Source organism: Rhinoderma darwinii, unplaced genomic scaffold (assembly GCF_050947455.1).
Source record: "Rhinoderma darwinii isolate aRhiDar2 unplaced genomic scaffold, aRhiDar2.hap1 Scaffold_51, whole genome shotgun sequence".
Classification (NCBI taxonomy): domain Eukaryota; kingdom Metazoa; phylum Chordata; class Amphibia; order Anura; family Rhinodermatidae; genus Rhinoderma; species Rhinoderma darwinii.
This window is the reverse complement of record NW_027464057.1, coordinates 107,501-134,482: the sequence shown is the minus strand read 5'-3', so window position 1 is coordinate 134,482 and position 26,982 is coordinate 107,501. Positions and strand designations below refer to the sequence as shown.

Sequence of the window (26,982 nt, the reverse complement as noted above, 5' to 3'; positions counted from 1 at the left end):
TCCGAAACCTTGGAAGTCCAGGTAAAAAGGGGGGTTACTCATAAGGAGTAGCTCGTCTCAAGCTGGTGAAGAAATCAAAACCCCTACCCACCTGGTCCGAGTGGTCAGTGGTAGGTTGCTAGGCAAGACTCAGGGATAGTATAATAAAATTTTATAGGGGGGACTGTCAGGGATCATTACCATGTATATTGTCTGCAAAAATATTATCCTTACATATACATGTATATATATCAGTATATTACACAAAGAACTGGAATGTAACTAAATGGACCATGTATCAGGGGCACGCCTATGGAGACACCGCCCCTGGAATGCAAGAGGAGTGTACAGAAGAACTTACAGCTGAGGAGCCAATGGAGCTTAAGCACGTCCCACTTCTCTAGGGAGGGAACGTGTGTTTCTTTCTTTTGTTCAATAAAAAGTTCAGTTCACTTCCTACTCGACGGAGGTAGGATCTATACCAACTTGTCTCGTGGTATATTTTCTACATGCATGCATGCTCTCAGTTTTCAATTTACAAAGTTGTTCATTTGGTGTGAGAAAACAGGGAAAAAAGGAAGTTTTACCCTGACATTTGTATATAATGTTATATAGTATAGGGTAGTGTAGGATAGTAGTATATAATGTTATATAGTATAGGGTAGTGTAGGATAGTAGTATATAATGTTATATAGTATAGAGTAGTGTAGGATAGTAGTATATAATGTTATATAGTATAGGGTAGTGTAGTATATAATGTTATATAGTATAGGGTAGTGTAGTATATAATGTTATATAGTATAGGACAGTGTAGTATATAATGTTATATAGGGCGGTGTAGGATAGTAGTATATAATGTTATACAGTATCGTTTGTTAGGGTTCGTTATATAGTCAGGTGTATAGTATATAATGTGTGGTGAAGTGTAGCATAGCACTCTGATGCTTTCAATGATAAATATAAAATAAACATGAAGTAAGGGAATCTGGATTGTGAATTTGGCATCTCACCGGTCCGGTGTTGCTGTGGCGTGTGCCCAATTCCACTGCTTTCAACTAAGGTGCTTTTATTAAAGGAGGCTTCAGACACAAGCTGGAAGGTGACGTCCCGGTAACAGGTTCCAGGCAGCCAGTGATTAAACACAGTTTTGCCTTTGAAGAAATCTGTTAATTACAAAATAGAGACAATATTTTAGTTTCCTCCATAAAGAGTGTGAAGAACCTGCCCACCAACAGAATAGAAATATGTAAACCTTGGGTATTGTTCAGTTCCAGAATACAGATCTATAGCTATTCCCACTTACATACATTACTGCGTGGGCATTGTGGGAGTGCTCCGCTGACCATAGAGATCGGTGGAGCAGCAAACTGTTCCTGACACCATCCGTCAAGGGAAACAGATTGGAATGGAGGTGTCTGACAACCACCGCTCACATCATTGAGGTAGACTCTGTTCCACTATCCCAAACATGGTTAGTTGTGAGGGTGCTGTGTCGCTGGTCCAGGCTTGTAGTTGGTGTGTTAGGTGAGTGGGCCAGCGTTGTGGTTGGTATGTTAGGTGAGTGGGACAGGGTTGTAGTTGGTGTGTTAGGTGAGTGGACCAGGGTTGTGGTTGGTGTGTTAGGTGAGTGGGCCAGACTTGTCGTTGGTGTGTTAGGTGAGTGGGCCAGTGTTGTGGTTGGTGTGTTAGGTGAGTGGGCCAGGCTTGTAGTAGGTGTGTTAGGTAAGTGGGCCAGGCTTGTGGTTGGTGTGTTAGGTGAGTGGGCCAGCGTTGTGGTTAGTGTGTTAGGTGGGTGGGCCGTGGTAGTGGTTGGTCTGTTAGGTAAGTGGGCCAGGCTTGTGGTTAGTATGTTAGGTGAGTGGGCCAGGGTTGTGGTTGGTGTGTTAGGTGAGTGGGCCAGACTTGTGGTTAGTGTGTTAGGTGAGTGGGCCAGGCTTGTGGTTAGTGTGTTAGGTGGGTGGGCCGGGGTAGTAGTTGGTGTGTTAGGTGAGTAGGCCAGGCTTGTAGCTGGTGTGTTAGGTGAGTGGGCCAGGCTTGTAGTTGGTGTGTTAGGTGCGTGGGCCAGGCTTGTAGTTGGTGTGTTAGGTGAGTGGGCCAGAGTTGTGGTTGGTGTGTTAGGTGAGTGGGCCAGACTTGTAGTTGGTGTGTTAGGTGAGTGTGCCAGGCTTGTAGTTGGTGCATTAGGTGAGTGGGCCAGGCTTGTAGTTGGTGTGTTAGGTGAGTGGGCCAGCGTTGTGGTTGGTGTTAGGTGAGTGGGCCAGGGTTAGGGTTTTTACTTGCAGGTACGGATAAGGTAAGCTCTGAGCTGAAGTTTTGCTTGTGCCTGGTTTATTACAGGAGATTTTGCCAATGAGATGCTGTACAGAATATGTTATAGATATAAATCAAATTCTACAAAGCACAAGAGTCTCAGATTGTGCACCATAACTATGACTACCAGGACCGTACAGAGACAACCATATTGTAGAAAGAGCTGCAGGGAATGCAAAACCTAATCAGCCCCTCATAAAGTCTTATTGGTAATGTTGATCCAGAGAAAGAAAATTTGACTTTTATTATTATCATTCATTTTATTGTTATTTTGTACATTTGTTTTGTACATTTGTTGTATATTTTAATGTTTTATAGGGTTAGTTATTTTTCTACTTCTTCTCACTACTATTATTATTATTACTATTATTAAAATCTTCCTGACCTTTATATAACATTGTGCGGAAATTGCTCCCTTCCCAGTAACTGATGTTCACTCTTGTGAAGACGTTGAACTTTTCTGGATAATAAACTTCAAACACAACTCCAGTTTCTGGTGACGGTTTATAATCATGGATGAGAACCCTGCTGACTGGAAGTGGCTCTGTAAGAAAGACACAAGTGTTACTGGGAGTCATGGGAGGAAGGTCAGACATTGCCTGCTGTACGTTGCTCAGTGATGTGAACAGTAATAGGATTCTGATGGTTTCATTTCCCGGGCAGCATTGTCTATACACAAAACCGCTACAGCCCCTGCCGTATGGGAAGAGAAGGCCTGAAGCCCAAGGTTGCAGCAGCACCCAACACCAGATCACATCAGAGAAGGGGTAGAAGGCTGGAGACCTTCTCTAACTGTAACGCAGATGGGACCATTCACAGTGGCAGACATACTTACTGGTCAGAATGGTCACAGATCTCACCGCTCTTGAAGCCAGGTTGGCATTTATAACCATTAACGTGATTATGTAATAAAGTCCATGGTAACTGGCATTAAAAACCAGGGGACTCGGCAATGAACTGTTAAACTCTTCAAACTGGAAGAAGTAATTCTTAGATTCTCCAGTGATCTTCACCACATACACCGAGGACGAAGCCATCACATCTGAATCATCCAGGGAGATGAGGAGGAGGTTGCCATCTGTGACCGTCACTTGGAACATGGAAGATTCCTAGAAGCAAATGTCCAGGATATAAAATGGCTATAAATGGAAATGAATTAAGTACTAAGTGGAGAACGCCCCATCCATACAGATCATCATCTTCTTTTACAGTGAGGTAGTTGTACCCAGGGCCGGCCTTAGGGGTGTGCGACCTGTGCCATTGCACAGGGCGCATCACCCCAGCAGGTGGAAGGGAGCGCTGCGCTGGCTCTCTTTCCCCTGCTTGTTTCAGAAGCGCCCGGGCCCGGCGTCTCAGCAGCTGCCTTTCGGCCGAGGCGCTTCTTCACACAGTGGTGTCGCTACCGCTGTAGCAGCCATAGCGACTGCTAGCGGCAACACCGGGCATGAGGGTGCCCGTGCCACCCATCGGGACGGGTCCCCCCATGGCCGGCGGCGCCGCTAGCAACCGCTGCGGCTGCTACAGCGGTACTGATGCCACTATAGCAGAGCAGGGAAGTATATCCCTGCCCTGCTATCTACTAGGGCCATTGTAGCTCCCTGATGGAACGGAGTCCCCGTGTCGCCGGGGATTCTGCTCCTGGACAGAGGGCTTGATGTCTCTGTCCATATATGGACAGAGACATCAGGGGCAACTCCTGAAGTGAAATCCCTGTCCACAGCGTTGCCGACTCTGTGACCGGGGATTCCACTCCAGGCGAAGCCCTTGACGTCACTGCCCATAAATGGACACAGACGACAGGGGCTTCTCCTGGAGTAGAATCCCCGGTCACAGAGTGAGACATAAAGTGGAGCACTCCAGGAGCGGAATCCCTGAACACAGGGGGATTTTGCTCCTTCATGGAGCCACAGTGGCGCGATCTACAAGAAGGGGGGGTGCTACCTACAAGGGGGCTGTGTAGCGTTACCTACAAGTGGGCTGTGCGGCGCTGCCTACAAAGGGGCCTGTGTGACCTACCTCCAGGGGGGCTGTGTGGTGCTACCTACAAGGGGGCTGTGTGGCACTATCTACGCGGGGAATCTGTGAGTGGTGAGCTGATGGTCATTTTACTGTGAGTGGGGGGGCTGATGGTCATTTTATTGTGAGTGGCGGGCTGATGGTCATTTTACTGAGTGGCGGGCTGATGGTCATTTAGCAGTCTTTGGGGGTATTATTCAGTAACAATATGAGGGTATTATTCAGTCACTATGCGGTTAGGGTGTGGCGGTATTATTCACTAACAGTATGGGATATTATTCAGTCACTATGCGGTTATGGTGTAGAGGTATTATTCACTAACAGTATGAGGGTATTATTCATTATGTGGGTATTATTCAGTCACTATGTGGTTATGGTGTGGAGGTATTATTCAGTAACAGTATGGGGGTATTATTCAGTCACTATGTGGTTATGGTGTGGAGGTATTATTCAGTAACAGTATGGGGGTATTATTCGGTCACTATGTGGTTATGGTGTGGTGGTATTATTCAGTAACAGTATGGGGGTATTATTCAGTCACTATGTGGTTATGGTGTGGTGGTATTATTCAGTAACAGTATGGGGGAATTATTCAGTCACTATATGGTTATGGTGTGGCGGTATTATTCAGTAAAAGTATGGGGATATTATTCAGTCACTATGTGGTAATGCGTGGTGTATTATTCAGTAACAGTATGGCGGTATTATTCAGTCACTATGTGGTTATGGTGTGGTGGTATTATTCAGTAACAGCATGCGGGTATTATTCAGTCACTATGTGGTTATGGTCTGGCACTATTATTCAGTAACAGTATGGTGGTATTATTCAGACACTATGTGGTTATGGTGTGGGGGTATTATTCAGTAACAGTATGGGGGTATTATTCAGTCACTATGCGGTTAGGGTGTGGCGGTATTATTCACTAACAGTATGGGATATTATTCAGTCACTATGCGGTTATGGTGTAGAGGTATTATTCACTAACAGTATGAGGGTATTATTCATTATGTGGGTATTATTCAGTCACTATGTGGTTATGGTGTGGAGGTATTATTCAGTAACAGTATGGGGGTATTATTCAGTCATTATGTGGTTATGGTGTGGAGGTATTATTCAGTAACAGTATGGGGGTATTATTCGGTCACTATGTGGTTATGGTGTGGTGGTATTATTCAGTAACAGTATGGGGGTATTATTAAGTCACTATGTGGTTATGGTGTGGTGGTATTATTCAGTAACAGTATGGGGGTATTATTCAGTCACTATGTGGTTATGGTGTGGTGGTATTATTCAGTAACAGTATGGGGGAATTATTCAGTCACTATATGGTTATGGTGTGGCGGTATTATTCAGTAAAAGTATGGGGATATTATTCAGTCACTATGTGGTAATGCGTGGTGTATTATTCAGTAACAGTATGGCGGTATTATTCAGTCACTATGTGGTTATGGTGTGGTGGTATTATTCAGTAACAGCATGCGGGTATTATTCAGTCACTATGTGGTTATGGTCTGGCACTATTATTCAGTAACAGTATGGTGGTATTATTCAGACACTATGTGGTTATGGTGTGGGGGTATTATTCAGTATCAGTATGGGGTATTATTTAGTCACTATGTGGTTATGGTGTGGCGGTATTATTGTAACAGTATGGGGGTATTATTCAGTCACTATGTGGTTATTTGTGGGGGTATTATTCAGTATCAACATGGGGTATTATTCAGTCACTATGTGGTAATGGTGTGGATGTATTATTCAGTAACAGTATGGGGGTATTATTCAGTCACTATGTGGTTATGGTGTGGGGGTATTATTCTGTCACTATGTGGTTATGGTGTGGAGGTATTATTCAGTAACAGTATGGCGGTATTATTCAGTCACTATGTGGTTATGGTGTGGGGGTATTATTCTGTCACTATGTGGTTATGGTGTGGAGGTATTATTCAGTAACAGTATGGCGGTATTATTCAGTCACTATGTGGTTATGGTGTGGAGGTATTATTCAGTAACAGTATGGGGGTATTATTCTGTCACTATGTGGTTATGGTGTGGAGGTATTATTCAGTAACAGTATGGGGGTATTATTCAGTAACAGTATGGCGGTATTATTCAGTCACTATGTGGTTATGGTGTGGAGGTATTATTCAGTAACAGTATGGCGGTATTATTCAGTCACTATGTGGTTATGGTGTGGAGGTATTATTCAGTAACAGTATGGAGGTGTTATTCAGTCACTATGTGGTTATGGTGTGGAGGTATTATTCAGTAACAGTATGGTGGTATTATTCAGTCATTATGTGGTTATGGTGTGGTGGTATTATTCAGTAACAGCATGGTGGTATTAGTCAGTCACTATGTGGTTATGGTGTGGCGATATTATTCAATAACAGTATGGGGGTATTATTCAGTCATTATGTGGTTATGGTGTGGTGGTACTATTCAGTATCAGTATGGGGTATTATTTAGTCACTATGTGGTTATGGTGTGGCGGTATTATTGTAACAGTATGGGGGTATTATTCAGTCACTATGTGGTTATTTGTGGGGGTATTATTCAGTATCAGTATGGGGGTATTATTCAGTCACTATGTGGTAATGGTGTGGATGTATTATTCAGTAACAGTATGGTGGTATTATTCAGTAACAGTATGGGGGTATTATTCAGTAACAATATGGGGGTATTATTCAGTCACTATGGTTATGGTGTTGGGGTATTATTCTGTCACTATGTGGTTATGGTGTGGAGGTATTATTCAGTAACAGCATGGCGGTATTATTCAGTCACTATGTGGTTATGGTGTATTGGTATTACTCAGTAACAGTATGGGGTATTATTCAGTCACTATGTGGTTATGGTGTGGAGGTATTATTCAGTAACAGTATGGGGGTATTATTCGGTCACTATCTGGTTATGGTGTGGTGGTATTATTCAGTAACAGTATGGTGGTATTATTCAGTAACAGTATGGTGGTATTATACAGTAACAGTATGGGGGTATTATTCAGTAACAGTATGGTGGTATTATTCAGTAACAGTATGGTGGTATTATACAGTAACAGTATGGGGGTATTATTCAGTATCAGTATGGAGGTATTATTCAGTAACAGTATGGAGGTATTATTCAGTAACAGTATGGTGGTATTATTCAATAACAGTATGGGCTATTATTCAGTAACAGTATGGAGGTATTATTCAGTAACAGTATGGTGGTATTATTCAGTAACAGTATGGTGGTATTTTTCAGTAACTTTATGGGGGTATTATTCAGTAACAGTATGGGGGTATTATTCAGTAACAGTATGGGGGTATTATTCAGTAACATTATGGGAGTATTATTCAGTAACAGTATGGTGGTATTATTCAGTAACTGTATGGGGGTATTATTCAGTAACAGTATGGGGGTATTATTCAGTCACTATGTGGTTATGGTGTGGAGGTATTATTCAGTAACAGTATGGGGGTATTAGTCAGTCACTATGTGGTTATGGTGTGGTGATATTATTCAGTAACAGTATGGAGGTATTATTCAGTCACTATGTGGTTATGGTGTGGTGGTATTAGTCAGTAACAGTATGGGGGTATTATTCAGTCACTATGTGGTTATGGTGTGGAGGTATTATTCAGTAACAGTATGGGGGTATTAGTCAGTCACTATGTGGTTATGGTGTGGAGGTATTATTCAGTAACAGTATGGGGGTATTATTCGGTCACTATCTGGTTATGGTGTGGTGGTATTATTCAGTAACTGTATGGTGGTATTATTCAGTAACAGTATGGTGGTATTATTCAGTAACAGTATGGTGGTATTATTCAGTAACAGTATGGAGGTATTATTCAGTAACAATATGGGGGTATTATTCAGTATCAGTATGGAGGTATTATTCAGTAACAGTATGGGGGTATTATTCAGTAACAGTATGGTGGTATTATTCAGTAACAGTATGGAGGTATTATTCAGTAACAGTATGGTGGTATTATTCAGTAACAGTATGGTGGTATTATTCAGTAACAGTATGGTGGTATTATTCAGTAACAGTATGGTGGTATTATTCAGTAACAGTATGGTGGTATTATTCAGTAACAGTATGGAGGTATTATTCAGTAACAATATGGGGGTATTATTCAGTAACAGTATGGGGGTATTATTCAGTAACAGTATGGGGGTATTATTCAGTATCAGTATGGAGGTATTATTCAGTAACAGTATGGTGGTATTATTCAGTAACAGTATGGGGGTATTATTCAGTAACAGTATGGTGGTATTATTCAGTAACAGTATGGTGGTATTATTCAGTAACAATATGGGGGTATTATTCAGTATCAGTATGGGGGTATTATTCAGTCACTATGTGGTTATGGTGTGGCGGTATTATTCAGTAACAGTATGGGGGTATTATTCAGTAACAGTATGCTGGTATTAAACAGTCACTATGTAGTGGTAATATTTGGTCGGGTTTGGCAGTATTATTTGGCCCCTGTCTAGTGGTATTATTAGTAATATTGGTTTTGCTTAGTACCAGTATGACGGTGATATGTATAATGAGGATATTTGTTACTTGTATAGTGGTATTATTTGGTAACTGTATGATTGTATTATTTGTAGGTATACTATCATACATAGATTTCAACTTTTGAAGAGACAAATTATGTGTAGACAGTACTGATCTTCATTGTAAAGTATGTTTAGGGACCGTGTACTGCTGAGGCGCAACATCTAAGCCTGTCGTGTGCTACAAATGTTATTTCATTATTATATTATTCTTTGCGGGGGGGGGGGGGACATATCTTCCATGAGAACAAAAGAATCCGACATATTAGAAACTAACATGCCTGATCCTTCCTTCTCTCGACATCTGCTATCGGGGAAGAGTCAGGACACCCCCATACACGTTGTATGGTCGGTCATGGCAAATCTGGCAGGTTCGGATGACAGTCATCTAATGTGTGGGGAGGGGGCCCATATCTTGTAAACAGTCCAGGGCCCAAAACCATATTAATCCCCCAGTGATTCAAAGATATTTAAAACTTTAACCTTGTTGAATTTTCTACAGATTATCGGGGAAAGAGCAATTCATTGACTTCATTTCTATTCTGCACAGCGCACCGTTACTGTATCCATAGTTTAATAAGGGGATTTATATCATCATCTTACTGTATAGTCTCTAGTTCTGTGGCCGCTGTCACATGGACTCCTCTGTTCACCTGTCGGAGTGAGGACACAGACTCTGCCCTCATTATAGATCTGTGACTAGGGGGTTATATATTAGGAGGATACACTTGCTGATAAACTCCCTACTACTTGATCAACTGCAGAGCAGCAGAGAAGCGGAACTTCTATGGATATTTATGGGATGTATATTGTTCCTAGGGGTCATTTTGTTATGAATGCATGCGACACAACAGTAACTTTGCTGTAATAACCTGATCATTTATATAGTGACCATTGTTTACATGTTCTAATACATTGACCTTCAGGGCAGTACACAAACACCACATTTAAAGTGCATTTGACACCACATTGATTTGGGAGTACACTTTACACATCTGCACATCTGAATATATTCATGAAAAAATTTCATTAAAAATTGAAAGGGATTTTCCCATAATCAATATTCATCACCTATCAACATGAAAAGTGATAAATATCTTACTAGTGGGGGTTCAATCGCTAATATCCCCACCAATCACAAGAATGGCCTTACCGTGCTGTTCCTGGAAGCCCCATATGAAAGGATCGGTACTACGCATGCTCAGCCACCACTCCATTCATTTCTATGGGACTGCCGAGCGCTATCTTTGACACCCCCTTAGAAATGAATGTAGTGGTGGCCGAGCATGCGCAGAACCGATCCCTTCATATGGGGCTCTCAGGAATGTTAAGGTAAGCTCGTTCTCGTGATGAGTGGGGTTCCCAGTGATCAGAACCCCACTCATCAAAAATGTATCACTTACCCACAGTATAGGTAATAAATATTGATTATAGGAATACCCCTTTAAGTTTAATTTTAACCACTCTCTCTTTTTTCCTCTTAAAGTTTATTAACCTTCTCATAGCAAGTAGGGTGTAACACGTGAGGCTTTTTGTGTAATCTCGCTGCTCAAAACTGTTCGATAAGCACCACAAGTAAATCAAATGGCTAAAAAGTTTATCTGATTCAGTAGATTCTCACCACAGAATCATAACAGTAATTTTATTTGCTTTGTCACGGCACCAAAATGTCAGGTCCGTATTTCACACCGAATAACCACCTCTGTAAATTGAAAGCTGAAGGCATGCCTGGAGAGAAGTACACCACACAAATGTCTGAGGTACAGCTTCAATGTCAGCCAGGAGGAACTGAACTTTATTCAGAACAAAGAAACACACACAGAGAAGACACATGCCCCTCCCTATAGATGTGTGACTTGCTTAAATTCTATTCGCTCCCCAGCGGTAACTTTTCCTATACATTCTTCTGCACACTCCTCTTTGCATTCCAGGGGGCGGTGTCTTCCATAGGTGTGTCCGACATGAACAAAGAACTTGTTATATATATCAGTATATTACACAAAGAACTGAAATGTATATACATATATGTGAGGATAATATTTTTCAGACAATATACATAGTAATGATCCCTGACAAAGTCATCACCAAAAGCCATAATTTTTCATGTTTCTCATAAAAATTCCTAATTAGCTGTATAAAATCTCTGTAGTTCTGTTCCTGTATCTATGTAATGTTCTTGGTCCGTTTCTGCATCTATGTAGTAATATTTGTCCTGTTTCTGTATGTATGTAGTAATCTTGGTCCTGTTCCTGCATGAATGTGGTAATCTTGGTACTGTTCCTGTATCTATATAGTAATCTTGGTCCTGTTCCTGTATCTACGTAGTAATCTTGGTCCTGTTCCTGCATTTAAGTAGTAATCTAGGTCTTATTCCTGTATCTCTGTAGCAATCTTGGTTCTGTTCCTGTATCTATGTAATGTTTTTGGTCCTGTTCCTGTATCTATGTAGTAATCTTGATCCTGTTCCTGTATCTATGTAGTAATCTTGGTTCTGTTGCTGTATCTATGTAGTAATCTAGGTTCTGTTCCTCTATCTCTGTAGTAATCTTGGTTCTGTTCCTGTATCTATGTAATGTTTTTGGTCCTGTTCCTGCATGAATGTGGTAATCTTGGTCCTGTTCCTGTATCTATATAGTAATCTTGGTCCTGTCCCTGTATCTATGTGGTCCTGTTCCTGTATCTACGTAGTAATCTTGGTCCTGTTCCTGCATTTAAGTAGTAATCTAGGTCTTATTCCTGTATCTCTGTAGTAATCTTGGTTCTGTTCCTGTATCTATGTAATGTTTTTGGTCCTGTTCCTGTATCTATGTAGTAATCTTGATCCTGTTCCTGTATCTATGTAGTAATCTTGGTTCTGTTGCTGTATCTATGTAGTAATCTAGGTTCTGTTCCTCTATCTATGTAGTAATCTTGGTTCTGTTCCTGTATCTATGTAGTAATCTTGGTCCGATTCCTGTATCTATGTAGTAATCTTGGTCCTGTTCCTGTATCTATGTAATGTTTTTGGTCCTGTTCCTGTATCTATGTAAAAATCTTGGTCCTGTTCCTGTATCTATGTAGTAATCTTGGTCCTATTCCTGTATCTATGTAATGTTTTTGGTCCTGTTCCTGCATCTATGTAGTAATCTTGGTCCTGTTCCTGTATATATGTAGTGTTTTTGGTCCTGTTGCTGTATCTATGTGGTAATCTTGGTCCTGTTCCCGTATCTATATAGTAATCTTGCTCCTGTTCCTGTATCTATGTAGTAATCTTGGTCCTGTTCCTCTTTCTATGTAGTAATCTTGGTCCTGTTCCTGCATCTAAGTAGTAATCGTGGTACTGTTCCTGTATCTATGTAGTAATCTTGGTTCTGTTCCTGTATCTATGTAGTAATCTTGGTTCTGTTCCTGTATATATGTAGTATTCTTGGTCCTGTTCCTGTATGTATGTAGTAATCTTGGTCCTGTTCCTGTATCTATGTAGTAATCTTGGTCCTGTTCCTGTATCTATGTAGTATTCTTTGTTCCGTTCCTGTATCTATGTAGTGTTTTTGGTCATGTTGCTGTATATATGTAGTAATCTTGGTCCTGTTCCTACATGTATGTGGTAATCTTGGTCCTGTTCCTGTATCTATATAGTAATCTTGGTCCTGTACCTGTATCTATGTGTTCCTGTATCTATGTAGTAATCTTGGTCCTGTTCCTGTATCTATATAGTAATCTTGGTCCTGTACCTGTATCTATGTGTTCCTGTATCTATGTAGTAATATTGGTTCCGTTCCTGTATCTATGTAGTAATCTTGGTCCTGTTGCTGTATCTATGTGGTCCTGTTCCTGTATCTACGTAGTAATCTTGGTCCTGTTCCTGCATTTAAGTAGTAATCTAGGTCTTATTCCTGTATCTCTGTAGTAATCTTGGTTCTGTTCCTGTATCTATGTAATGTTTTTGGTCCTGTTCCTGTATCTATGTAGTAATCTTGATCCTGTTCCTGTATCTATGTAGTAATCTTGGTTCTGTTGCTGTATCTATGTAGTAATCTAGGTTCTGTTCCTGTATCTATGTAGTAATCTTGGTTCTGTTCCTGTATCTATGTAGTAATCTTGGTCCGATTCCTGTATCTATATAGTAATCTTGGTCCTGTTCCTGTATCTATGTAATGTTTTTGATCCTGTTCCTGTATCTATGTAGAAATCTTGGTCCTGTTCCTGTATCTATGTAGTAATCTTGGTCCTGTTCCTGTATCTATGTAATATTTTTGGTCCTGTTCCTGCATCTATGTAGTAATCTTGGTCCTGTTCCTGTATATATGTAGTGTTTTTGGTCCTGTTGCTGTATCTATGTGGTAATCTTGGTCCTGTTCCCGTATCTATATAGTAATCTTGCTCCTGTTCCTGTATCTATGTAGTAATCTTGGTCCTGTTCCTGTATCTATGTAGTAATCTTGGTTCTGTTCCTGTATCTATGTAGTAATCTTGGTTCTGTTCCTGTATATATGTAGTATTCTTGGTCCTGTTCCTGTATGTATGTAGCAATCTTGGTCCTGTTCCTGTATCTATGTAGTAATCTTGGTCCTGTTCCTGTATCTATGTAGTATTCTTTGTTCCGTTCCTGTATCTATGTAGTGTTTTTGGTCATGTTGCTGTATATATGTAGTAATCTTGGTCCTGTTCCTGCATGTATGTGGTAATCTTGGTCCTGTTCCTGTATCTATATAGTAATCTTGGTCCTGTACCTGTATCTATGTGTTCCTGTATCTATGTAGTAATCTTGGTTCCGTTCCTGTATCTATGTAGTAATCTTGGTCCTGTTGCTATATCTATGTGGTAATCTTGGTCCTGTTCCTGTATCTATGTAGTGTTTTTGGTCCTGTTGCTGTATCTATCTAGTAATCTTGGTACTGTTCCTGTATCTATATAGTAATCTTGGTCCTGTTCCTGCATGTATGTGGTAATCTTGATCCTGTTCCTGTATCTATGTAGTAATATTGGTTCTCTTCCTCTATCTATGTAGTATTCTTGGTTCCGTTCCTGTATCTATGCAGTGTTCTTGGTCCTGCTCCTGTATCTATGTAGTAATCGTGGTCCATTTCCTGTATCTATGTAGTAATCTTGGTTCTGTTCCTGTATCTATGTAGTAATCTTGGTTCTGTTCCTGTATATATGTAGTAATCTTGGTCCTGTTCCTGTATCTATGTAGTATTCTTGGTTCCGTTCCTGTATCTATGTAGTGTTTTTGGTCCTGTTGCTGTATCTATGTAGTAATCTTGGTCCTGTTCCTGTATGTATGTAGTAATCTTGGTTCTGCTCCTGTATCTATGTAGTAATCGTGGTCCATTTCCTGTATCTATGTAGTAATCTTGGTCCTGTTCCTGTATCTATATAGTAATCTTGGTCCTGTTCCTGTATCTATGTAGTAATCTTGGTCCTGTTCCTGTATCTATGTAATGTTTTTGGTCCTGTTCCTGTATCTATGTAGAAATCTTGGTCCTGTTCCTGTATCTATGTAGTAATCTTGGTCCTGTTCCTGTATCTATATAGTAATCTTGGTTCTGTTCCTGGATCTATGTGGTCCTGTTCCTGTATCTATGTAGTAATCTTGGTTCTGTTCCTGTATCTATGTAGTAATCTTGGTCCTGTATCTATGTAGTGTTTTTGGTCCTGTTCCTGTATCTCTGTAGTAATATTGGTCCTGTTCCTGTATCTATGTAGTATTCTTGGTCCTGTTCCTGTATCTATGTAATGTTTTTGGTCCTGTTCCTGTATCTAATTAGTAATCATGGTCCTGTTCCTGTATCTATGTTGTAATCTTTGTCTTGTTCCTGTATCTATGTAGTAATCTTGGTCCTGTTCCTGTATCTATGTATTAATCTTGGTCCTGTTCCTGTATCTGTAGTAATCTTGGTTCTTTTCCTGTATCTATGTAGTAATCTTGGTACTGTTCGTGTATCTATGTAATGTTTTTGGTCCTGTTCCTGTATCTATGTAATGTTTTTGGTCCTGTTCCTGTATCTATGTAGTATTCTTGGTCCGGTTCCTGTGTCTATGTAGTAATCTTGCTCCTGTTCCTGTATCTATGTAGTAATCTTGCTCCTGTTCCTGTATCTATGTAGTAATCTTGGTCCTGTTCCTGTATCTAAGTAGTATTCTTGGTCCTGTTCCTGTATCTATGTAATGTTTTTGGTCCTGTTCCTGTATCTATGTAGTAATCTTGGTCCTGTTCCTGTATCTATGTAGTAATCTTGGTCCTGTTCCTGTATCTATGTACTAATCTTAGTTATTTTACAGTATCTATGTAGTTTTGCTGTTACTGTATGTAGTAGACTTGGTACGGTTCCTGTACTACATGCTACATACTACCTGTACTACATGTCTTGTATCGCTCTCTGCCTGTACTACTTGCCCTGTACCGCTCTCTACCTGTACTACATGCACTGTACCTTTCTGTACCTGTACTACATGCCCTGTACCGCTCTCTACCTGTACTACATGCCCTGTACTGCTCCCTACCTGTACTACATGCTCTGTACCGCTCTCTACCTGTACTACATGTCCTGTACCGCTCTCTACCTGTAATACATTCCCTGTACCGCTCTCTACCTGTACTACATGTCCTGTACCGCTCTCTACCTGTACTACATGCACTGTACCGCTCTCTACCTGTACTACATGCACTGTACCGCTCTCTACCTGTACTACATGCTCTGTACCGCTCTCTACCTGTACTACATGCTCTGTACAGTTCTCTACCTGTACTACATGCCCTGTACCGCTCTCTACCTGCACTACATGCTCTTTACCGCTCTCTACCTGTACTACATGCTCTGTACCGCTCTCTACCTGTACTACATGCTCTGTACCGCTCTCTACCTGTACTACATGCTCTGTACCGCTCTCTACCTGTACTACAAGCCCTGTACCGCTCTCTACCTGTACTACATGCTCTGTACCGCTCTCTACCTGTACTACATGCACTGTACCGCTCTCTACCTGTACTACATGCCCTGTACCGCTCTCTACCTCTACTACATGCTCTGTACCGCTCTCTACCTGTACTACATGCTCTGTACCGCTCTCTACCTGTACTACATGCCCTGTACCGCTCTCTACCTGTACTACATGCTCGGTACCGCTCTCTACCTGTACTACATGCCCTGTACCGCTCTCTACCTGTACTACATGCTCTGTACCGCTCTCTACCTGTACTACATGCCCTGTACCGCTCTCTACCTGTACTACATGCTCTGTACCGCTCTCTACCTGTACTACATGCCCTGTACCGCTCTCTACCTGTACTACATGCTCTGTACCGCTCTCTACCTGTACTACATGCCCTGTACCGCTCTCTACCTGTACTACATGCTCTGTACCGCTCTCTACCTGTACTACATGCCCTGTACCGCTCTCTACCTGTACTACATGCTCTGTACCGCTCTATACCTGTACTACATACACTGTACCGCTCTCTACCTGTACTACATGCCCTGTACCGCTCTCTACCTGTACTACATGCTCTGTACCGCTCTCTACCTGTACTACATGCCCTGTACCGCTCTCTACCTGTACTACATGCTCTGTACCGCTCTTTACCTGTACTACATGTCCTGTACCGCTCTCTACCTGTAATACATTCCCTGTACCGCTCTCTACCTGTACTACATGCTCTGTACCGCTCTCTACCTGTACTACATGCACTGTACCGCTCTCTACCTGTACTACATGCACTGTACCGCTCTCTACCTGTACTACATGCTCTGTACCGCTCTCTACCTGTACTACATGCTCTGTACCGCTCTCTACCTGTACTACATGCTCTGTACCGCTCTCTACCTGTACTACATGCTCTGTACCGCTCTCTACCTCTACTACATGCCCTGTACCGCTCTCTACCTGTACTACATGCTCTGTACCGCTCTCTACCTGTACTACATGCACTGTACCGCTCTCTACCTGTACTACATGCTCTGTACCGCTCTCTACCTGTACTACATGCCCTGTACCGCTCTCTACCTGTACTACATGCTCTGTACCGCTCTCTACCTGTACTACATGCTCTGTACCGCTCTTTACCTGTACTACATGCCCTGTACCGCTCTCTACCTGTACTACATGCTCTGTACCGCTCTTTACCTGTACTACATGCCCTGTACCGCTCTCTACCTGTACTACATGCTCTGTACCGCTCTCTACCTGTACTACATGCCCTGTACCACTCTTTACATGTACTACATGGCCTGTACCGCTCTCTACTTGTACTACATGCCCTGTACCGCTCTCTACCTGTACTACATGCCCTGTACCGCTCTCTACCTGTAATACATGCCCTGTACCGCTCTTTACCTGTACTACATGCCCTGTACCGCTCTCTACTTGTACTACATGCCCTGTACCGCTCTTTACCTGTACTACATGCCCTGTACCGCTCTCTACCTGTACTACATGCTCTGTACCACTCTTTACCTGTACTACATGCCCTGTACCGCTCTCTACCTGTACTACATGCTCTGTACCGCTCTTTACCTGTACTACATGCCCTGTACCGCTCTCTACCTGTACTACATGCTCTGTACCGCTCTCTACCTGTACTACATGCTCTGTACCGCTCTTTACCTGTACTACATGCCCTGTACCGCTCTCTACCTGTACTACATGCTCTGTACCGCTCTTTACCTGTACTACATGCACTGTACCGCTCTCTACCTGTACTACATGCACTGTACCGCTCTCTACCTGTACTACATGCTCTGTACTGCTCTCTACCTGTACTACATGCTCTGTACCGCTCTTTACCTGTACTACATGCACTGTACCGCTCTCTACCTTTACTACATGCTCTGTACTGCTCTCTACCTGTACTACATGCTCTGTACCGCTCTCTACCTGTACTACATGCTCTGTACCGCTCTTTACCTGTACTACATGCACTGTACCGCTCTCTACCTGTACTACATGCCCTGTATCGCTCTCTACCTGTACTACATGCACTGTACCGCTCTTTACCTGTACTACATGCTCTGTACCGCTCTTTACCTGTACTACATGCTCTGTACCGCTCTCTACCTGTACTACATGCTCTGTACCGCTCTCTACCTGTACTACATGTCCTGTACCGCTCTCTACCTGTACTACATGCTCTGTACTGCTCTCTACCTGTACTACATGCTCTGTACCGCTCTATACCTGTACTACATACACTGTACCGCTCTCTACCTGTACTACATGCCCTGTACCGCTCTCTACCTGTACTACATGCTCTGTACTGCTCTCTACCTGTACTACATGCTCTGTACCGCTCTTTACCTGTACTACATGCTCTGTACTGCTCTCTACCTGTACTACATGCCCTGTACCGCTCTCTACCTGTACTACATGCTCTGTACTGCTCTCTACCTGTACTACATGCCCTGTACCGCTCTTTACCTGTACTACATGCACTGTACCGCTCTCTACCTGTACTACATGCCCTGTATCGCTCTCTACCTGTACTACATGCCCTGTACCGCTCTCTACCTGTACTACATGTCCTGTACCGCTCTCTACCTGTACTACATGCCCTGTACCGCTCTCTACCTGTACTACATGCTCTGTACCGCTCTTTACCTGTACTACATGCTCTGTACTGCTCTCTACCTGTACTACATGCTCTGTACCGCTCTCTACCTGTACTACATGCTCTGTACCGCTCTCTACCTGTACTACATGCCCTGTACCGCTCTCTACCTGTACTACATGCCCTGTACCGCTCTTTACATGCCCTGTACCGCTTTTTTTTTACTGTTTCTTGTTAAGAACCCCCAGTAAACTCCTATTCTCATCAAATAATGGGATTATCAAGCATCTATTTTTTTGACTTGTTATGTTAATACATTAAACTCGAGTTTTGTGCTTTATTTTCTTTCATAGGGGGATTCCAACTGAAGGAAAACACGGCATATGACTAACATATTGGGACCCCATCAAATTTTCTGAATGAAGAAACTGCAGTGCTCTGACCAGTGGACGTTTATTAGGTGATCGTGATTTTCTAAATGATCTATTTGCAATTCAAATTTTTAACCTTTTAAAAAGCAGGTTCCACCAAATGTCAGAGGAAATCGTAAAAATGCCTGCGCTGCCAAACTGGCTGAGGAATTTTAAGTAAATTATTTGATTGTTGATATAAACGATGAGGCTGTTATCCATCTCCTCATCTGTCAGTCACTTAGTGCGAAACTCAGGAGTTTACTTTATTAAAAGAAAACAGGAGGGTGAAGGGTCGGGACACAGGAGAAGAGAGTATCGCCCTCAAGCGACAAGCCTAATTTCCCAGCTACCTAACGAAATAAATAAAAGGTATTTCTTTATTAGCTACTTATAGCAAGACGAACACACACACAAATTTAAAACTCTCACTACCAGGAGACCGGATAACAGTATCTTGCCTTTGGTGCAGGCATAAGGCAGCTACCGATAAGGTACGCATTGACAATTGTAGTAAGTTAAATTGCTTGACAATAGTCAACTAAATAGATAGCAAGGTGAAGCCGGTCAGTGGTAGGAATTAAAAGGAATTTGCAAGCCCCCCCGACATGTTTCGCTACAGAGTAGCGTCCTCAGGGGTACACGGGGCTAATGGCGACGCGGCGAGACGGAAGCTCTTGATATGGGCCAGTAGCTGACGTTTAGTGGGGGTGTGTCAGCAAAACAGCCAATCCTGTCAAAGGAGACATGTCCGTAGCGTGGAGAGGGAGAAACAACAAATAAAAAACTATATAAGTTTGACCAATAGCGCGAGGGCTAGGGCGCAGGCGCAGAAACACAAAATCGGACTTAGTCTGTGTGTGTCACGCCAGGTATAGCGGCGCCAACCGACGCATGCGCAGATGTCACTTACAAAGAAACAGAAAAAGAATAACAAGTTTCCATCAGTTAACGACAGAAGCGGCGCAGGCGCAGCTAACAGTGTATGTACTCAGAAAACAAATAGTAAGTAAATTAGAAATGAGTGGAATTAAAGCACTGGCGTAAACGAATAATTTTAAATTTAATATATATATAGTAAACCAAATCGAAGATAAATGAGGCATGCATGAAGGTGCACGGCTCGTAGGCGCATGCGCAGAACAGCTTTTTCGTAAATCAAACGAAAAATGACACATATAAAGAATGACAAAAAAAAAATTATATAACATTAAGAGATTAAAAACTCCCCATAATCCCCACGCCACTAAAATGACAGGAATGCATCAACTTATAGAGAGTATAATGCAAAGGATCCACCTAGTGCGGCATGATAAAGGAGGTCCACTTCAAGAGGGATAAGTACATTCATAAATAGAGGGGCAGTAAGTACCGTCCCCTATAGAGATAATTCTTTGTATGTCGCCATAGTTGTGTAGTACTCGTCATAGGGATAGATAGAATAAACATATATGTAAGACCCCAAAATAAAATGTGTGGGGTCAGAAGAATAATCACCAAAATATTTCGATACCTTGGAAAGGATACGGCAGGGAAGGAAACTTCAAGGTATAAAGTAGAAGGAACAGTGTCAATAAAGTATCCACTATATTTTACTGATGACAGAATGGGTACCAAGAGGCTCATAGGAAGGCACTAAAAGTGAAACCCTCGTTAAGACCCCTTGGAGACATGGTATTAAGGCGATAAATCCACCGCGCTTCCTCCTGTAGGAGTCTGCGGTCCAGGTTACCTGCTCTGGGGCCCATTTTGATCTGGGTAACCCCCCAGAATTTAAGCAGCCCTGAATTGCCCCCATGGTGCTCATGGGTATGTCTCGAGAGGGTGGTGTCCTCCTTGAGCCTGATGGTACTGAGATGTCTGGATATACGTCTTCTCAATTCTTGCACTGTTTTTCCCACGTACAGCTTGGGACATGGGCATCTAGCAATGTAGACAACCCCTTTGCTCTGACAGTTGAGAAACTGTTTCACAGAATAGGTTTTGCCATCGGTAGGATTAATGAACTCCTTAACGGTGGGCATATATGAACAGAAAGAGCACCTACCGCAGGGATGAAATCCCTTTACTGACGATGTAAGCCATGTAGATGGAGTACTAGTTATAGTTGAATAATGGCTATGTACTAAAAGGTCACGTAAGTTTTTCCCCCTGCGGTAGGTAATACTGGGACTCTCAGAGATAGCCCCCTCCAAATCTGGGTCAGCGATAAGTATATCCCAATGCTTCCGTAAGATCTGGGAAACTTGAGGTGAGCATGCATCAAAAGTGCCAATGCAACGAATGGCACTGGATGATCCGGTCTTAGCAACTATAGTTTCCTTATTGGACAGAAGGTCAGTTCGCCGAGCAGCCCTTGCCCTTGCGTAGGCCCTATGCAAACATTTCTTAGGGTATCCTCGTGCTCTAAATTTATGAAATAATTTATCACACTCCAGTTGGAATGATGCTTCACTGGAGCAGTTCCGTTTCGCTCTCAGGTATTGGCCTATAGGTATCCCTTTTTTAAGGGCTGGAGGATCGGGACACATTTTTTAAGGATCGGGACACATCTCTCCTCAATGTATTTCCAAACCTGGTCACCCATTCCCTCCTACATAAAGTGGAGATATTTGTGCTCACCCCGGTGCCACACAATGTCAGTATAAATGTACCTGCAGTGCCAGTATAACAGTGCCACACAATGTCAGTATAAATGTACCAGCAGTGCCAGTATAACAGAGCCACACAATGTCAGTATAAATGTACCTGCAGTGCCAGTATAACAGTGCCACACAATGTCAGTATAAATGTACCAGCAGTGCCAATATAACAGAGCCACACAATGTCAGTATAAATGTACCAGCAGTGCCAATATAACAGTGCCACACAATGTCAGTATAAATGTACCAGCAGTGCCAGTATAACAGAGCCACACAATGTCAGTATAAATGTACCTGCAGTGCCAATATAACAGAGCCACACAATGTCAGTATAAATGTACCTGCAGTGCCAATATAACAGTGCCACACAATGTCAGTATAAATGTACCAGCAGTGCCAGTATAACAGTGCCACACAATGTCAGTATAAATGTACCAGCAGTGCCAATATAACAGTGCCACACAATGTCAGTATAAATGTACCAGCAGTGCCAGTATAACAGAGCCACACAATGTCAGTATAAATGTACCTGCAGTGCCAATATAACAGAGCCACACAATGTCAGTATAAATGTACCTGCAGTGCCAATATAACAGAGCCACACAATGTCAGTATAAATGTACCTGCAGTGCCAGTATAACAGTGCCACACAATGTCAGTATAAATGTACCAGCAGTGCCAGTATAACAGTGCCACACAATGTCAGTATAAATGTACCTGCAGTGCCAGTATAACAGTACCACACAATGTCAGTATAAATGTACCAGCAGTGCCAATATAACAGAGCCACACAATGTCAGTATAAATGTACCTGCAGTGCCAATATAACAGAGCCACACAATGTCAGTATAAATGTACCTGCAGTGCCAATATAACAGTGCCACACAATGTCAGTATAAATGTACCAGCAGTGCCAATATAACAGTGCCACACAATGTCAGTATAAATGTACCAGCAGTGCCAGTATAACAGTGCCACACAATGTCAGTATAAATGTACCAGCAGTGCCAGTATAACAGTGCCACACAATGTCAGTATAAATGTACCAGCAGTGCCAGTATAACAGTGCCACACAATGTCAGTATAAATGTACCAGCAGTGCCAGTATAACAGAGCCACACAATGTCAGTATAAATGTACCAGCAGTGCCAGTATAACAGAGCCACACAATGTCAGTATAAATGTACCAGCAGTGCCAGTATAACAGTGCCACACAATGTCAGTATAAATGTACCAGCAGTGCCAGTATAACAGTGCCACACAATGTCAGTATAAATGTACCAGCAGTGCCAATATAACAGAGCCACACAATGTCAGTATAAATGTACCAGCAGTGCCAATATAACAGAGCCACACAATGTCAGTATAAATGTACCAGCAGTGCCAGTATAACAGTGCCACACAATGTCAGTATAAATGTACCAGCAGTGCCAGTATAACAGTGCCACACAATGTCAGTATAAATGTACCAGCAGTGCCAATATAACAGAGCCACACAATGTCAGTATAAATGTACCAGCAGTGCCAATATAACAGAGCCACACAATGTCAGTATAAATGTACCAGCAGTGCCAATATAACAGAGCCACACAATGTCAGTATAAATGTACCAGCAGTGCCAGTATAACAGTGCCACACAATGTCAGTATAAATGTACCTGCAGTGCCAGTATAACAGTGCCACACAATGTCAGTATAGATGTACCTGCAGTGCCAGTATAACAGTGCCACACAATGTCAGTATAGATGTACCAGCAGTGCCAATATAACAGAGCCACACAATGTCAGTATAAATGTACCAGCAGTGCCAGTATAACAGTGCCACACAATGTCAGTATAAATGTACCAACAGTGCCAGTATAACAGTGCCACACAATGTCAGTATAAATGTACCTGCAGTGCCAGTATAACAGTGCCACACAATGTCAGTATAAATGTACCAGCAGTGGCAGTATAACAGAGCCACACAATGTCAGTATAAATGTACCTGCAGTGCCAGTATAACAGAGCCACACAATGTCAGTATAAATGTACCAGCAGTGCCAATATAACAGAGCCACACAATGTCAGTATAAATGTACCTGCAGTGCCAATATAACAGTGCCACACAATGTCAGTATAAATGTACCAGCAGTGCCAGTATAACAGAGCCACACAATGTCAGTATAAATGTACCAGCAGTGCCAATATAACAGAGCCACACAATGTCAGTATAAATGTACCTGCAGTGCCAATACAACAGAGCCACACAATGTCAGTATAAATGTACCTGCAGTGCCAGTATAACAGTGCCACACAATGTCAGTATAAATGTACCAGCAGTGCCAGTATAACAGTGCCACACAATGTCAGTATAAATGTACCAGCAGTGCCAATATAACAGAGCCACACAATGTCAGTATAAATGTACCAGCAGTGCCAATATAACAGAGCCACACAATGTCAGTATAAATGTACCTGCAGTGCCAATATAACAGAGCCACACAATGTCAGTATAGATGTGCACACCGCAACCTTCCCCGTCACAGCTCAGTGTCTCCTCCTCCCCCTCCCTACACAGCATCACTGAGGACCAGAAATGATGGCCTCCCCCATAATGATGTCATTGTATGCCAAACACCGCAACCTTCCTCGTCACAGGTGAGTGTCTCCTCCTCCCCCTCCCCAGAAATGATCGCCTCCCCCATAATGATGTCATTGTATGCCAGACACCGCACACACCGCAACCTTCCCCGTCACAGCTCAGTGTCTCCTCCTCCCCCTCTCTAAACAGTATCACTGGTGCTATCTACAGGAGGGGGGTTGTGTGTGGCGCGATCTACAGGAGGGGGGTTGTGTGTGGCGCGATCTACAGGAGGGGGGTTGTGTGTGTCACGATCTACAGGAGGGGGGCTGTTTGTGTCGCGATCTACAGGAGGGGGGCTGTGTGTCGCGATCTACAGGAGGGGGGTTGTGTGTGTCGCGATCTACAGGAGGGGGTTGTGTGTGGTGCTATCTACAGGAGGGGGGCTGTGTGTGTCGCGATCTACAGGAGGGGGGTTGTGTGTGGCGCGATCTACAGGAGGGGGGTTGTGTGTGGCGCGATCTACAGGAGGGGGGTTGTGTGTGGCGCGATCTACAGGAGGGGGGTTGTGTGTGTCACGATCTACAGGAGGGGGGCTGTGTGTGTCGCGATCTACAGGAGGGGGGTTGTGTGTGGCGCAATCTACAGGAGGGGGGCTGTGTGTGGCGCGATCTACAGGAGGGGGGCTGTGTGTGGCGTGATCTACAGGAGGGGGGCTGTGTGTGTCGCGATCTACAGGAGGGGGGCTGTGTGTGTCGCGATCTACAGGAGGGGGTTGTGTGTGGTGCTATCTACAGGAGGGGGGCTGTGTGTGTCGCGATCTACAGTAGGGGGGTTGTGTGTGGCGCGATCTACAGGAGGGGGGTTGTGTGTGGCGCGATCTACAGGAGGGGGGTTGTGTGTGGCGCGATCTACAGGAGGGGGGTTGTGTGTGTCACGATCTATAGGAGGGAGGTTGTGTGTGTCACGATCTACAGGAGGGGGGTTGTGTGTGTCACGATCTATAGGAGGGGGGTTGTGTGTGTCGCGATCTACAGGAGGGGGTTGTGTGTGGTGCTATCTACAGGAGGGGGTTGTGTGTGGTGCTATCTACAGGAGGGGGGCTGTGTGTGGTGCTATCTACAGGAGGGGGGTTGTGTGTGTCACGATCTACAGGAGGGGGGCTGTGTGTGTCGCGATCTACAGGAGGGGGGCTGTGTGTGTCGCGATCTACAGGAGGGGAGTTGTGTGTGGCGCGATCTACAGGAGGGGGGTTGTGTGTGTCACGATCTACAGGAGGGGGGCTGTGTGTGTCGCGATCTACAGGAGGGGGGCTGTGTGTGTCGCGATCTACAGGAGGGGGGTTGTGTGTGTCGCGATCTACAGGAGGGGGTTGTGTGTGGTGCTATCTACAGGAGGGGGGCTGTGTGTGTCGCGATCTACAGGAGGGGGGTTGTGTGTGGCGCGATCTACAGGAGGGGGGTTGTGTGTGGCGCGATCTACAGGAGGGGGGTTGTGTGTGGCGCGATCTACAGGAGGCTGGTTGTGTGTGTCACGATCTACAGGAGGGGGGCTGTGTGTGTCGCGATCTACAGGAGGGGGGTTGTGTGTGGCGCAATCTACAGGAGGGGGGCTGTGTGTGGCGCGATCTACAGGAGGGGGGTTGTGTGTGTCGCGATCTACAGGAGGGGGTTGTGTGTGGTGCTATCTACAGGAGGGGGGCTGTGTGTGTCGCGATCTACAGTAGGGGGGTTGTGTGTGGCGCGATCTACAGGAGGGGGGTTGTGTGTGGCGCGATCTACAGGAGGGGGGTTGTGTGTGGCGCGATCTACAGGAGGGGGGTTGTGTGTGTCACGATCTATAGGAGGGAGGTTGTGTGTGTCACGATCTACAGGAGGGGGGTTGTGTGTGTCACGATCTATAGGAGGGGGGTTGTGTGTGTCGCGATCTACAGGAGGGGGTTGTGTGTGGTGCTATCTACAGGAGGGGGGCTGTGTGTGGTGCTATCTACAGGAGGGGGTTGTGTGTGGTGCTATCTACAGGAGGGGGGCTGTGTGTGGTGCTATCTACAGGAGGGGGGTTGTGTGTGTCACGATCTACAGGAGGGGGCTGTGTGTGTCGCGATCTACAGGAGGGGGGCTGTGTGTGTCGCGATCTACAGGAGGGGGGTTGTGTGTGTCGCGATCTACAGGAGGGGGTTGTGTGTGGTGCTATCTACAGGAGGGGGGCTGTGTGTGTCGCGATCTACAGGAGGGGGGTTGTGTGTGGCGCGATCTACAGGAGGGGGGTTGTGTGTGGCGCGATCTACAGGAGGGGGGTTGTGTGTGGCGCGATCTACAGGAGGGGGGTTGTGTGTGTCACGATCTACAGGAGGGGGGTTGTGTGTGGCGCGATCTACAGGAGGGGGGTTGTGTGTGTCACGATCTACAGGAGGGGGGCTGTGTGTGTCATGATCTATAGGAGAGGGGTTGTGTGTGGCGCGATCTACAGGAGGGGGGTTGTGTGTGTCATGATCTATAGGAGAGGGGTTGTGTGTGTCGCGATCTACAGGAGGGGGGCTGTGTGTGGCGCGATCTACAGGAGGGGGGCTGTGTGTGTCGCGATCTACAGGAGGGGGGCTGTGTGTGTCGCGATCTACAGGAGGGGGGCTGTGTGTGTCGCGATCTACAGGAGGGGAGTTGTGTGTGGCGCGATCTACAGGAGGGGGGTTGTGTGTGTCACGATCTACAGGAGGGGGGCTGTGTGTGTCGCGATCTACAGGAGGGGGGCTGTGTGTGTCGCGATCTACAGGAGGGGGGTTGTGTGTGTCGCGATCTACAGGAGGGGGTTGTGTGTGGTGCTATCTACAGGAGGGGGGCTGTGTGTGTCGCGATCTACAGGAGGGGGGTTGTGTGTGGCGCGATCTACAGGAGGGGGGTTGTGTGTGGCGCGATCTACAGGAGGGGGGTTGTGTGTGGCGCGATCTACAGGAGGCTGGTTGTGTGTGTCACGATCTACAGGAGGGGGGCT

At 44.2% G+C, this 26,982-nt stretch overlaps 1 protein-coding gene across 1 annotated transcript in view; it reads right to left on the bottom strand.

The window, feature by feature from the left end:
• Positions 1–26,982, bottom strand: part of PTPRO (protein tyrosine phosphatase receptor type O) — a 194,515-nt gene that overhangs the window by 162,468 nt on the left and 5,065 nt on the right. Inside the window, exons 2-4 of the mRNA XM_075848823.1 lie at positions 3,125–3,398; positions 2,675–2,833; positions 990–1,142 (exon numbers count right to left, since the gene is read on the bottom strand). Coding sequence (XP_075704938.1) covers positions 990–1,142; positions 2,675–2,833; positions 3,125–3,398 — 586 coding nt within the window. The remainder of the gene's footprint in view (positions 1–989; positions 1,143–2,674; positions 2,834–3,124; positions 3,399–26,982) is intronic.